This window comes from Oreochromis aureus, linkage group 14, assembly GCF_013358895.1.
Source record: "Oreochromis aureus strain Israel breed Guangdong linkage group 14, ZZ_aureus, whole genome shotgun sequence".
Lineage (NCBI taxonomy): Eukaryota > Metazoa > Chordata > Actinopteri > Cichliformes > Cichlidae > Oreochromis > Oreochromis aureus.
This window is the reverse complement of record NC_052955.1, coordinates 27,015,148-27,030,910: the sequence shown is the minus strand read 5'-3', so window position 1 is coordinate 27,030,910 and position 15,763 is coordinate 27,015,148. Positions and strand designations below refer to the sequence as shown.

The 15,763-nt window shown below is 37.3% G+C and overlaps 1 protein-coding gene across 6 annotated transcripts in view; it reads right to left on the bottom strand.

The window, feature by feature from the left end:
• zbbx (zinc finger, B-box domain containing) overlaps positions 1 to 15,763 on the bottom strand; it is a 68,714-nt gene that overhangs the window by 27,183 nt on the left and 25,768 nt on the right. For all 6 annotated transcript variants that reach the window (XM_039622246.1, XM_039622248.1, XM_039622250.1 and 3 more), the window contains 2 exons: positions 5,853 to 6,038; positions 895 to 1,075 (listed from right to left, as the gene is read on the bottom strand). In XM_039622246.1, coding sequence (XP_039478180.1) covers positions 895 to 1,075; positions 5,853 to 6,038 — 367 coding nt within the window. The remainder of the gene's footprint in view (positions 1 to 894; positions 1,076 to 5,852; positions 6,039 to 15,763) is intronic.

The window sequence follows — 15,763 nt, the reverse complement described above, 5'->3', positions numbered from 1 at the left end:
TATGTCACATTCACATAATAGGTAAGCATAATTTTTGATATGCAGGTGATGTGTACAATATATTACCACCAACATCTTTCCCAATTTGTCTGTGTAGGTTCTCATTCATTCAGTGCATGGTAGTATAAAGAGCCTGGAAACAAAGTGCCTGGAAGTCCAAACTTAAAGAATTCCATTCACTTTGTTTCCAAGACTGAATCCAGTTGACTGCAACGTGAATACAGACTGTATGAATTAGATGGCAATTATTTGCAAACCTTCAACAGTCTGTTTGAGAGTGACTGCAGTCTGTCCAAGTCAAAATACCACTGTTTGTATACAGCTTGCTTCCCACCCGACAACTTATACAATCACAATCAAAACTGGTCATCCCGAGCCCTGCTGATAACCGAATGTGAAAAAACATTCACTGCAATCAGCCACCCACCGCATTTTCCTAATCACAGTGAGATTGCCATCCTATCTTCTCTTTAGTGTGACTGAACCATAAGTTTTTTGTCACTGGGCAAGAGGCAGGGTACACCCTGGTCAGATCCATTAAAACAAACAGAGATGCACAACCACTCACTCCCAACAAAATTTACACCTGGAAGAATTTACAGTCACCAGTTGACCTAACATTAATCTAACAAGGATGCCTTTGGACCTTGGGTGGAAGCTGATACACCCAAAGTAAATCCACAGGTACAGAGAGGATATACTAACTCCACACAGAAAGGAACCAGAGACGACCTTGCTGAAAGGTGAGAGTCAGTGGCAGCCATTCCAAGACTGTGAATTACAAAGAAAAACTGATTTGAAATTTTTAAAAAAACAATAAAAGATAAATATTATGTTCTCATTATCATTAGTGTCAAAACACTGGGTAAATTTAATCAGTTCAATTTAGTGTACCTGGTCTGGCAGGTATCCAGACTCCATCGTTCTTCCCCCTCCATAATTTGAGCGCCTCCTGGAAAGATCTTGCAGACTCCTCCTCATTGTACTCTCCTTTAAGGAGTGAGGGTAGAAATCCTTTGTTATCATCTTCAGTGATTCCCACCTTTTTCTCCTCTCCATGACTCACAACTAACATCTGCAATAGAAGAGTTTGTTTCATCAATGTACTTACATCACACTGTTTGCCATCAATCCCTGTAAGGGTAAGAAGCACCCCTCGTGCATGATAAGACTCCTACTGATAAAGGTTAGTGTTAGTGTTAGCACAAATCAAATACTACTATGTTTTTCTGATATCCTAACATAGCAAATATAATCAGAATTATGGTGCTAAACCTTTCAATTGCAATATTTTTTTTGATGACTGCAATTTAATGAAGGGGGTCAGTTAATGAGCTTTTGTGTGCTGCAGGAACTGAACTTCCCTTCTAAAGGCAAAGACAAGCAAAACCTAAAGTATGCATATGTACAAGTGTGGCTGTAACCTTGGCAATACCCTTGTTGATGCATCATTTTAGTGGCAACAGGAACTCTTTATCTATCTTCATATTTGACCTCTACATATAATGTCAACTGAAATAAGGCTGAAAATAGAAACTGTTCCTCATAGTAAAGTTCATTTGAGGTAAAAGAACAATGATTGTTGTACACACATATCACAGTGACTAACAAAAGTCAGTAAGCGTTAAGCAGTTGGAAATCAAACAAAACAAATCTGCTTAAACTCACATAGATGAGTTGGTAGATATTTTTTTGCTTTTGTTTTTGTTCTCTGCCATGAAATCTTATTTCCTGTGTAGCTCTGATTTACCTGGCAGAGCAGCTTTTGTGCTTGTAAGATGCAACATGTTCAACTTATCAATAAATCATTCCTGAATCAACTTCTGATCTTTGCTCTAGGTGTAAAATAGAAACAGATGGCTTTATCCACATGTTTTAGACATGCAATAAACTAATCCTGCATATCCCCTCATACTGACTGTCAGATCTGAGATACCCTCTTCACCCAGATTAGCCCTTTTAGAGGACATATCTGATGTCCTCCCTGCCAAAAGAAACCAGGCACAGTATATCAAACCAGCCATGACCCCACCTCCATCTCCGTGTCGCTTCATTTAATCTCCAAAGAAAAAGACATCTTTTTGACAAATGCTGGTCTGATTTCAGGCACTACATTCATAATAGATCGCTGTCTTTGGTGGGTTTATATGTTTGTTTTCTACAAATGTAAATTTCTGTGTAAGTATCGTCAAACTCATGAGTTAAATGTATCTAAATTTTTATAGCTGAATAACTGTAGTCTTTTCTGTGTTGGTGGTATAACATTTATTTATTCATTCACATACAGTATATATATTTTACTGTTTTTAGTTTTTCTCTTGCCTTAGAAATTATTGATTCCAGTATAGTTCTTGTCTGGTAGTGAGTGGGAGTGGGACTGGGCTTAAGGGACTGTTTTTGTTTTATTATGTTTTATTGAGTCTTGCTTAACTTATCTTTTTTTAATCGTCACTGATGTTGGAATATTTTACTTCTACTTCATTTTTGTAAATGGCCTTATGTTTCGGGAAAAAAATGTAATAAACATAGTTAAAACAAAGAAACAAATCATTACTGAAGGCGTTGCCATGGTTTTGCTTGGAAAAAATCTGTGGTTACTTCTGTTTAATCTGTTGGAGATTTTCATTCACTTCCATCTTTTCTGAATAGCTTTGTGGTGCTAAAAGCAAGCCTGACACCGTGTTTGTGTCCGTGTTTAAGTGGGTATTAACTGTTTCCTTGATGTGTGTTATTATTTTTTATTGCCGTTCTTTCTATTCTTGGGCTCTTATGTGAAATGGCTGCACTGAATTATAAGCATAACATTTTTTTAATGAGTGCTCTTATTTTTTCTATTAAGAGATATTTACATCTGAAATGGGGGGGGGGGCATTTGGTTAAGACATTAGCTTACAATTTAGTGGATTATTTAATGAGTAGTTAATACAATTGCAAGCTACAACCAGCCCCTTAAATGTGATATTAAAAAAATAAACAATAGGTGTCTTTTGGGGGGGATAAAATGTTTAATAGATTTTGCACACAAAGGCGGCCATCGTTTTTATTTTGTTTTTGTTGTTGTTGTTTTTAAATCATACTGCATTCTGGGTAATGATGTCAAATGATTGGAACTGTCTTGGTCACAATCTCTGGACCCTCTAGCAAATGTGTTCAAGAACCTCTATTTAAACCCAAGCACAACCTAACTGAGGAGGAAGGCTTATCTGCCATTATTAGAGATGTGCATTACAATGACAACTATGATAGAAGGGACGGGGCAGCTGTGTCTGACTTTTTAATCCAAGTCAGTGTCATTTTCACACACATAAACACAATCCATAATATTGACTCACACACTTCGCCTGGCCACTGTCTACCTGCATCCACTATGTCTGTATCCAGCTAAGTAGCTGCATCAGTCTTAGTTGTAGAACAACATGCACTTTTTTTGCTGAGCTGGTAACACTGGTAGATTGTCAGGTTCCTGCTGACTGTTGGTTCACTTTCAGACAAAGCGACCACCATAATGAAAGGTTTGCTGCTTAGTAGAAAACAGAGGTGGCAAGTAACAAAGTACAAATACTTCGTTACTGTAGTTAGGTCGAATTTTAAGGTATCTGTACTATAGTTGAGTCAATTTTTTGAGTAGACTACTTTTTACTTTTACTCCCATTTCTAAACAAATATTTTTACTTTCTACTCCTTTTCAAAGCAGGCTCATTACTTTAGGTTTAGCGCATTTGAGCCAAGTTAATTTTTCACGTCACTGCAGGCCATCAAACATCAAACCGATTTGGGCCTAAACAGTACAACATGAAAGGCTGTCGTGTTCATGTATTTATCACCAGGGAGATGTCACATAAAAGAGATGAAAGAGGCAAAACTGTGTAGCATAGTTGGAGATTACAGTGGGCTGGTGTTTTGTTTTTGTTTTCTTCTTCTTCTATTTTTTGACACAACACCGGAACGACTGCAGGTGTCCATAAATTGCGGTCGTGGTACTTCAGCAAGCATAGTTAAACATGTCGCTGTACTCCTTTCTATTCCCCTTGTAATGCACACCCTGTGTGTTAGTAGTAACAAAACTTATTTCCGCCACTGAAAAAACAAAATCCATAAGTCAGCATTTCATGTTGTTATCTAAGAATTTTAACTGAAAGTTATTTTTGTCAATTTTGAGTTTTGTTTTTTTTTCTTTTCAGTAATGGAAATTAGCTTTCATAGAACTACACAAATTAACTGACCTTTACTTGCTCTCTTGCAGCATTTAGACTCCTTATCAAAGTGCATTTTAGGCACACTTGGTTTTGGCTATCACTTCTTTACGGCTTTAACTAAACTAATGCATCAAATACAACAAGCCTTACTCCACCAGGACTTTCCTGCTTCTTTCTCCTCTTCCTATTGACAAGAAAGCTGTGAAGACTAAAATCAACCCTCTTCTTTCCATTTGACTGGTAATCACAATCAAAAGCAGCACAATGTGACATTTCTTTTTCATAATTTATAATGGCGACCTTGTAATGATCGCTCTGGAGTGCCATTAATTTACCCTAAGTGCACTGCTCACACAAAGTAATGGTATCTTTCATAGGTCAAAATATGGATTAAAAATTCAGGATTTTTCAAGCAATGAAAATATGTGTTTATAACAGCCTGGACGAGTTTCAGGAGAGTAAATTTACACCTTAAGGCCCAAAGGTTGAGTTCGTTTTAATAAAAATGACACATCGATTTTAAATATTCAGATTATTATCAGAATTAAAAACATTAAGTTATGTGTTAAGTAGGGATGTTTCTATCGCTGTTGCTGCTTAGATTGGTGAAAATATAAAGGCTGTATATGAAGTTTTAACATATAAGTTGAACACTAGTTTGACATTCAAAGACATTTCCTCAGTACCTTCTGACCCCAGCTGTTCAAAATGACTGCTGTTTGAATAAGGTCAACTGAGCTCGGTGGTATAAAGAGTCTGAAATGTCAATCTAACTGTTCTTGCCAGACCTACACAGCTGGAGGGCATTTTTTAGTCCAAAGGTGCATGCAGTTCACCAGCCTGCCTGTAGATACAGCCTGTGGATATAGCGTCAATTAGAGTTTGTTTGAAGTCTTTTCAATTGACTCACAGTGTGCAGAGGTAAAATTTAACAGTGTTAAGGCTTGTCTGGTATGTCTGAATTAAATTTTCACAGCAAGTTAACTGCAGTAGAGAAGAAAATGTATTCAGTAATCAATAACCATTTGAAATTCATTTACATATGTATAAAGTAACTAAATAATTGTTGGTATAACGATTGGCAAACCCCATTTTTTAAGAATATCATTTAATCTCATATTTAGATTTTCTTTAAGTAAAATGGATGGGAAACACGTTTAGTATAATTTAATTAGTTTTTATTCTTCCCTAATTAAATGAATAATTAATAAAAATGACAAACGTCAAAAATGATATATATAAGATAGAAGCTTTGTTTTAAAGAAAACATGGCTTTTCTTGTACTTTTCGTTTTAAGCCCTGGCCTTGTTATCCAGTCCAATATTACATTTTTGTAAGTGTCATCTTACTGCAACATTTCAACATCCGTTTAAGCTTTGCTTAATTTTTTGTCATCAAAAACTCAAGTAAGCAAAATTACTCAATGGATTGCCGTAGCAGTTCAAGCCTTTAACGCTGTATATTAGTTAGTTAGTTTTTTTCATGCTTGTAAACCAGTTAAGCACACGCGTACTGTACAATATTTGCCATATTAAGCAAGTCAATGCATCTCCATAACACTTTGATCATGTATACAGCTAGCTGACTAGTTTAGAAGACTTCATAAACACTGAATATTTATATATAAATAAGTACTACATGGTAGTTATCACTTACCTTGCCGCAGTCAGGATTTTTCTCAGCTTCTGTTCTTTTTTCTGGACTCTCATTTCCCTGTCTGGAACTGGGGGTGGTACCAGGATTGGGATTAGGACTGTAGGTACTATAGTAGGAGCTAGGGTCAGTCTGTTTCTTGAAGCTGTTGACAACATCTCGAGTGCTCACACGGGTCTGTAAGTCTGTCTGTAACAAAAGGCCATAGCATGTGAGACTAGATCACTCTTGTTGTTACTCATAAAAATGACAGAAACTAAATACTGCAAATGTTAGGATGCCTGGGTCGTTGACCCAGGGTTTTTGGGTTTATTATATTATTTATAATTTCTAGTCTTTGGTTTCTTTGAGTTCTGTCTTATGGTTTATGTCTCTGTCTTCTCTAGTTGCTCTGTCTCCCCTGTCAGCTGTATCCCCTTGTTAAGTTCGCGTCTCTGTGTTATGTTTCCTGTTTTACTTTGAAAGTCCGTGTTTCATATTTGTGTATCTGGTTTTGCTTTCCTTGTCTCGTTAGTTCTGATTTGCCCCAGCTGTGTTTCCCTCCTGTTGTCCATTCCCTGATTGCTCCCTCTATGTATTTAAGCCCTGTGTTTTCATCAGTCCTTGTCGCGATCTACCCTTAACTTGCTGTGTGTTTTGTCTACGTAAGTGTATTTTGTATTCTTAGTTTTGTTACACTTTTGGGTTCAGCATTAAAGCTGTTTTGAGTTCACGTCTGTCTCCGTAGTCTGCACTTTGGGTCCTCTTCCTGTCTGCACACAGCCTACACTTAACAGCAAATAGTTAAGCAGATAAAAAAAAAAAATTATTGCATTAGGACAAATGGGGAAGAATTGATACATAAGCTATGGCATAAAATCATAAAAGAGGTATTTATAAATTAAAAGTAAATGTCAAGGTTATTAATTTCTGCACAAGGCAATCTTATGAAAGTATGTTTAGCTAACCTGCATTTCTCTGAAATGTTTGTTTATATATAGCTCAATCCCACTTGCAGGAAAAACAAGATCAGAGGCAAAGCTGTGCATTTTGTCGTAAAAAAGTCATAGGAGTGAGGAGGTAGACTCTTCAACAATGCTATTATCACAAAGATAAGAAATGTTGATCAGCATAACAATGAATAAAAATAAATTAATCAATAAAGGTTGTACTTTCTTTACAATGAATGTCCTAAAAGTCAAACTGCAGACAACAGAGTGACAAATTTTCCAGAAATGAAAAAGGTGTTGAACAAGCCTCATTTGATACACAGTAATGACAAAAAGGCAATGAGATGAGGGCTCTTTCGACAGCTGCCACTGACCCCATTTAGAGGTTACAACCTAATCATTTTAAGTGCTCATACTTACATCACTGGCATAACCTTGAAAGTCACAACAATGAACTCCATTTCATATAGTTAATGTGTGCATCTTTATTTTATGTAAATTAATCCACAAAGAGCCTGGGCAGAAAGGGCGACATCCATAGACTAGAGAAGGACATGGAGCCTCAAACTGAGCATTTTGGCCATCGCTATCTTGTTTTTGCTGTGACATCAGTGGAAATACTATTAGGTCAAGGAAAGATATGAAGGAGAACTCTTAAGGAAATAAAAAAAGATCATCCGACTTGGTGCTAGGCTGCTCAACTATGTGATGGTAGACATTGTTGATTTTGGACTGCTTTAGAGAAACTACAATGTTGTAAAGATGGACTAAAAAAGTCTATTTTAAATACGCTGGCTCATTCTCACTATGTTTATTTACCATGTTTGGTCAAAAATGTGCCTTCACTACTATGTTTAGGATTTAAGAAAAAAGAATATATAGGCTTTAAATTGAAATGAAATGCTTGCCCACTGAGATTAGTGGACATCATAGTATTTCCACTTATGTCACAGCAAAAACAAGATGGCGATGGCCAAAATGCTCAGTTTGAAGCAGTAAATGTAATAAGCTTGAAACAAATCAGAAACACCCCTATGATTAAACAATAAATAAGGAACATGGCTACCCTGCCTGGGACAGGGTTAAATTGGTCTCACCCTGGAGCCAAATCTGTGCATGGTGCTCACAGGAGAGAGTCTGGTGGCTGGGCACAAACAGAAGGGCCTATAGGGTTTAGGTGCTCTGTGGATCAGGCACAAATCAGGGGCAAAGGGTCCTGACGAATCTTGCTTTAGGAACATGGAATGTCACCTCTTCATTCAATAATGTATTCCATGACTAACCAAGAGTGCCAAGACTGTAGACTTATATTTTGTCCTTAAGTGAAACACCAACAAATGTGGAGTCAAGAAAACATTGAGGAACTGAAAGTTTTGTTAAAGCTACATAAGAGTTTTTGTGATTTTGATAATCTTTTCTGGCAATTATGGACAACAACTCATATTGGAGATATTCTTCTCACTCGTTCTGATGACATTTTTCATCACTGACTTCTTTAATGGAGATGTAACCACAGATTTCGACTGTGTTCATTATGTGCAATTTAGTTTGTGAGCAATGGTTTTGCTGCGTTTTGACATTTTTGGAATTTAGAAAAGGTGGTAGACTGACAAGTTGTAAAGCAGGGGTCTCAAACTCCAGTCCTCGAGGGTCAGTGTCCTGAAACTTTTCCATGTGTCCCTGTTGCACCACACCTGAATAAAATTTGTAGGTCATTGGCAAGAGTGTAGAACTTGACTGCATGCTGAAGTGGCAACCCCTAACCATACTCGAGTAAATTTAAGTAAATTTAAGTGTTTGGAAAAATGTACTTCTTAAAGTACTTCTGTTGCACCATGTTCATTCACTCATGAGCTGCTGTAACATGAATCAAATGGCTGAACTGCCACCTCAGCATGCAGTCAAGTTCTATAGAGTCTTGCTAATGACCAACTAATTGCATTCAGCGGTGTTGCAACAGGGACACATGGAAAAGTTGCAGGACACCGGCCCTCGAGGACTGGAATTTGAGACCCCTGATGTAAAGCATTTTGTAAAAAATGCATATCCATTTTTTTTTGTCAGTGGGTAACACAAAAAGGAAACTGGCTAACAGTATTTAGGCTCTAACAAAACCTGTGTCAACTGGAAAGATAAAAGATTTACTTTCCTTACATGCTACTTTATAGGAGCAAAAAGACCATGGTTTATGCATCAAATTGTTCTGTAATCTGTTTTTTTGTTTGTTTGTTTTTGTTTAAATGTGGACCAACAATTAGGTGATTAAATCTCTTTTCAATAACTATATTCCCACTAACTCTGCTGTGGTATCTAATATTGTGAGTCAAGATACAGAGATAAAGTCATATTTTGACAGAAAGCACACCTAGGGCCAGATTTACTAATGGCCTGCGCTAAATGGTCTGTGCAAAACTATCTTCTGATGTTACAAAGCTACTGTATTTACTAAAGAAGCTCAGTGTCAATTTTGTGACTAAAGGGCATAGATATGGGTATTTTTATGGAAGCCATATTCTAGATTTATTCAATGGGGGTTTTGCTTTTAGAACACAAGATTTTGGGAGGAGAGTCATTAAGTGAATCACATAAACTTGATTTACAAAAGGTTTACAGCATACAATTTACTGCGAATTGCAACGATTTAAAATAAAAAAAAAGCATGTTTTATTTTGCACCTAACATGGTTGTGATAGTTGTTGCTAGGAATGTTAATTTATTTGGAGTCAGTAAGTTATCAGAATAAGTGTGTAATTGGGTGGGTGTATCGCTCAAAGCTGTAAATGTGGTGCATATATCCTCAGGGGAAAATCTGTATTCCCCAACCACATGTTGACTGGTTTCCGGAGTTTGCTGGCTGTCGCTGGATGAAATCACTCATAAAGAGGGTGCTACACTAAAAAGCTTGGACTCTTTGGTTTCTAGCAGACTGCAACAGGACTCTGTAGTCTGCAATACTCACTCACTCACTACTGACTGAGCAGTAAAACTAAATCATAAAAGAAAAAGGCATCATCTTCAAGGTAAAAACTGTATCTTATTGCTCGAACCAACACATTTCCAAAAGCACAACTTTAACTGAAAGCAGACATACTCCATTTTTGGTTTGCATCACTCTTTCATAGTTGCTGCTTAGAGAGTACTTTGCAAAGGTTTGCAGATAAATCGAAATTTTCCATATAAACATCAGGCAAACGCCGCAATCCACTAGTGGTCCAAGTGATCACAGGCAGGTTTTTGGTGCAGCACTATATAGCTTTTTGAAACCAATTTCAGCTAGCAACAGCAACCAACTTCCTACACTGACTACAACTAGTCAAGGAATACCCATTTTTCACTGACCAATCACTGGTTGCCAGGGGTTGCTTACTGGTCTCTAAGGCGTGCGTAACTGGGGCTTTCAGAAACTGCCAGCACATCCAGACCAGAAATACTACATTTTCCCTAGAGAAAAATGCCCAGGAGGTAACTTCCAGGAGCCTGCCACCTGGTCTCTAGACCGGTGTGACTGGACCTAAGCTTTGGCTCTGTCATATAGGTTTCACTACACCCTTGCCCCAAATGTTTAGGGTCAAGCTCCAAATATTACTGCCTCCTCAGTAATATTGGTATTTTGATGAAATAGAGCACAGCTTCAGAGTGTAAGAATCCCAATACAAGACACATACAAGGATTTGTCTTGTTTTACAAGCAACCAAATTACCTTTTACAGTAACCAGAGTGATTTGCAGTGTTTCAGGTTTTCAGTCACATTCTCACACAGATTAGCACACATTGAAAATGTCTTGTGTCAATCTGTCTTTTCCCAGCAGTGTTCACACCCAGAGCAACTGCTTTTTTCCCCTTAAAACTGGCAGTTTATTGACAGACAGGCGTGAAGTGTGACAGATTAATGTCTGAATGTTACAAACTTGCTTCATATTACCTACACTGCCACACAGCCTGTTGGAAAAAAAGGAGTAAGACATGTACTTAAGCACCTTGCAATGTAACAGTTCATCCCTCACCCCTTTATTAACACAGGGATGGATCAGGATCTGATGTAATTAATGTGGTGTCTTTCTACACATCCTGCAGATCAGCTGTTACATACAGATTTCAGGTTTTTAATGGTGAGATTGTAATAACACAGATCTTTTTGAGTCCTGCTGTAATCGAAACCATAAGATTTATCCAGGGAACAGATGTCTACAGGGATCCCACACAAGTTCCCAGCAATTTCAGACAGAAAAAAATTGTCTTTATATTAAAAACACCTTCAGCTGCCTCTAATTAATCTGAGAGAAACACATCTGTAAATCCTGCACAGCATATTTTTTGGTTAGCAGACAACACTTCAATTCTGGTGATGGTCACGACTGAAATGAACTGGTTGTGTCTTTATTTATAAATTAGTGCACTGTTCATAGATCACTTACAGAACTGTTCTCACTGTACTGTTCTCTGTACTCACTGGCACATTTTTAAGAACACAGCCTCATCCTAATTTGTACCACTTAGTAAGTCTGGCCCCAATGTACCGTATGTTATTTTAGTTAAACCTTTTTCTCCTATCTTTATCTTGGCAGTAGAGCTGGGCTGTGAACCTATGTGTATTAATTCTCAGAGTTCACATTGTATCCAAGCTGGAAATATGAAAAGAAAAGAATCTGGTGGCATTAAGTGGCAGAAAATCAGCAGCACTTAAAAATGTGACAGACAGCTGTTTAAGACAGCAGCTTAACTGATCTCTCATATGATCAACTTCATCATCGTCGAGTTCACTTTAGAATTTTCCTGTTTTTGTGGAGCTACTGTCATCCAGGTGACACGTGACCAAGCTTTGCAGTATGTATTGTATACAGGTTATGGTAACTTCTTTATTGTTAGCCTTGAAACTAGACCTGTAGCAACCTCAGAGATTCACACTGCCTTACAAGATTCAGAAAAGGCACAGGCAATTTACTGGACACAGAGATAGAGATGACATAAGAATTTTAACTCATAAATTTTTTAAATGTGGATAGGATGCCTCTCAATAAAATATGCACAACTATGCCACCATGAAAGCATTTTTTAGCAGAAGATTTGTTTCTGTTGGGAACACTATCTCCTGAAAGCAAAAAGTACGACGATATAGAGTTCCTAGTCAGAGCCTCTTGTTCTGTAAAGGATTCTACATCTGGTCTTCCACAGTAACACAGTGTAATAATGCCTTATAGATGAATGGATTTGCATTCGCCCAACTAGACAGAAACATGCACTCAGTCTGAAATATCGCTGGTCTCATCAGCGATAGAAGCAAAGGGCAGCTAATTTGGTGATACACTCTAAGTGCTGAATTTAGTGTCTTGTGAGAGGGAGTGTCTCGAAAAATGATACCACAAACCTGGGGACATTTTTTTTTACCGCAATCTTTGCATCACAAAAAATTTTAAACAACTGCAGAAGCAATTGTTCTGGTTCTCTTTCTGGTAATCAGATAGCCTTATTTACAGGTTTATCTAAGCACTAAATTTTGACGGCATAGAGACAATGAGCTGAGTCTGGTAGCAACCTTTAAACGTATGATCTAAAAACCATACAAACCTTTGGCTGACACAAATGCTTTGCCACGGTAACTTACAAGGTAACTCCCAATATATTAATTTCTTAATCTGATACACTTTAGCACAAATATATAAACCACCCATAAAATAAAAAATAATATCATGTGAAAGAAAAGGTTTTCATAGAAATGTGTGGAGTCCTGTGAAAAACTGAGTATATTCTTAATGTTCACTGATGCTTTCATAAGAATTAAGAGAGTAAATGGCAGCCAGGTGATGTTAATAAGGGCACTTGATCATTGATCACCATGAAGTGTGAGCACCACTATAAAGGCAGGGGTTTTGGCAGTTTACTAATCAGGTAACACAATGCCACAATCTTCAGATGGACATCCCAGTAAATTCACCCCAAGGCCAGACCATGCAATGCTCAGAGAAACTGCAAAAAAAAAAAAATTATAAAAAAACAAACAAAAAAATAACCTAAGAGCATCCCAGATCTCAGTTGCAGCTCAGACTTTACGGACTTTAGTTAGCATGGTAAATGTTAAAGTTCATGTAACACGAGAAAAATAGCTAAGTAACCTCCCTGTATTTACCACAAGAAAAAAAAAAACAGCTGCCTTTTGGTTGTACTGAATCTTTTCACATCCTGCGACCGATCACAGCTTGTGATGACTAAATGGTTGCTTAGAGCTTTAGGGTTATTACAACCACTTTTTGATAGCAACAAATTAGTGATTTTCAAAAATCTATCACACTTAATTGCTGCATTATCAGAAACAAATTGCATGCAACTGCTAACTTGACCCCATTCAATCAAAGACAGACTGACTCGGTCTTATGGCAACATTTATGGCAGGTTTTTGTGACAGTGTTGGAATGCCTGAAGCAAAAAAAAAATTTAAGCGAGATTATTATCTTACTGGATAAAACAGATACTGACAAAGTTTAACTTTGAAGAAGTTTGCAGGTGATAAACTGCAATACTTTGTGAGTGAAGTATTGTCACAATATCATATCACCAAAATCATGCATCAAACAGGAAATTATCCCCAGCACAACAGGAGATCTACAACAGAATGATTTAAAATGAAAGAATCAAAGTGTTACAAATGCCCAGGCAAAGTCCAGACCTCAACCTGATCAAAATGCTGTGGTGGGACATTAAGAGAGCTGTGTATAAATGAAGCAACATTGTAAAATAAAGAATCAGACCATATTCCTCAAAAACAATGTGAGAGGCTGAGAAAATTATACAGTAAACTTGTTACTAAAGGTGGTTCTACAAACTACTGAACAATGGGGAGTGCCTAGTTTGTCACAGGACTGCATGAAGTTCTGTGACAAACTCTCTTTTTCAGATAATTGTATTCATTACCTTTAATCTTTGTACTTCACAGCTCTCATCTTACATAAGCTGCACTGACAAGCAAGTTGTCAAAAAATGTCAAGCATCCAAATACTGTCTTTGGTTTGCAATAACATCAAAACTTTCAAAGATGGCCTCCTAAAAGTTGTGTCACAAATGACCTCAAATGAACTCATATATGTGCTTGTACCCTTTAATCAATTTCAAACTGCAATCTACATAATAATAACGTTTAACAGGTCAGAATATAAACCATGGCAAGTCGTTATGTAACTGTAAGTGCAGCCGTCTTCTCTTTGAATTTTTGTCAGACAATCACTAAAGCCTCAAATCCTCAAAGACGGTATTTGGGACAGCCCTAGACTGCATAGAGTGGGTACAGCTTTGAACTTCTCCTTTCTTCTTTTTTTCCTTCTTCAGACAACTTCTGTCACTTTTCGTTTGTACAGCTAATTGTAATACAATAAATGCCTTCAAGGAGAAACTGTCCGAAAGTATGCACTCATATCATCATACCGTATCATAATGCACTGTGAAGAATTCATAGACACTTTTTTAAGTTAATTCAGCCTCATATCTAAGGGTGAAAAGTTTTGTTCAAGTGTTTTTGCCAAAGTCTTTTGGGAGTATCAAAGCTTTCTTCTACACTGGGTTTAACTGTTAAGATTCTGAAAGCCATCCTTCAAATCTGACATCAAAAATAATGCAGTTTAAAGTTTACACAACGGCTTAAAATGGTAAAATAATCATGATGTTTTCATCATTAATACTGGCTCTTAATTGTGCACACAGATTCTCGTTCACTTGGAAAACCTGTCCAACACAGTGCCACATAGTATCATCTATTGTAAGTGAGAAAATCCTATCTATAATTTTTCCAGGATGTTGTTTAGCTGTGAAACCAGGATCATTGAACTTGCCTTCAAGAGACTATGTTATTAAGGTCAAGAGAGTAATTTTAACTTTCCCTTTGGAAACAGACAAGTGATGCAGAGAAGACGTTGCGCACAACAATGAAAAGTAAACTCGCCCAGTCGCATCAATCAATTACTTAACCATAGTTTTTAGTTTCTAAAACCACCAGAGTTCTGCTAAGTTTTACAATGGTGTAAGTTTTCTAAGCATCAGAAAAAAAGAGTGAGGGGGTGAGGGCAGTATGAGAATATAACATTTTCATAACCTTTACATTTGCTAAATTAGGCACACTATTGTCAATTATAATTAATGCTGTAAAACTTGAACTTAGCTATTAAGTTTCTTGATAAATCATCGCATACCATATCCATTTGGTACTCCCCACAGGTTAGGCTAAATCAAATACTGAAAATGCTCTGCAAACATTAATTGACCCACGTCTGGGAGTGTGTGTGCGGCTGGACACAGGAGCTGATGAGGCACCGATGAAAGTCCCAACACAGCATAGTGATGAAATTAATATTCATTTTGTCTTTCTGTCTCTCTTCCTCCCTCATTCTTTCCAAGGCAAATAAAACAGGATTAGCAGAAGAGAGAAAGAGATATGCCTGCGTCAGCTGCATGTGTATAATCCTCAGTCTTTATGTCCTGCCAAAATACACAGTTTTGCATTACAAGGGACTAAAGTGAGGATAGAAACAGAGATGAACACTGAGGAGATGTAGATGGACAGTTGTCTTGTGTGGTTTCATAGAGCTACTTCAGTGTGTGCAGTTTTTCTCTTTGTCAGTATCCATGGCTTTCTTTCACTATGTTGGCTACTGCATACACATCAGTGTCTCCAGCCAATGAGAAGTCAGGTAGCACACAGGATAAGTACAAGGAAACATAAATAAAGTGGGGTCTGTACCTGACCGGTCAGTACCAAAGTACCTGTACAAACAGGGTTTATTTATGTGTTAATTCACTATAACGTAACTGTTTGGAAAATACCCAAAAAAGATGAAGATGACAGTGTCATGCATCATGTTTGGTTTTGCTCTGCCTGGATATAGCAAAAGGGCAGAATATTCAAAGGCCGAGTGTAAAAACAAAGTTGAACTGGAAAGATTTACAGGAAAAAAAACAGGATGTACAGTTACATCTATACATTTTTGGACAGAGACAACACAG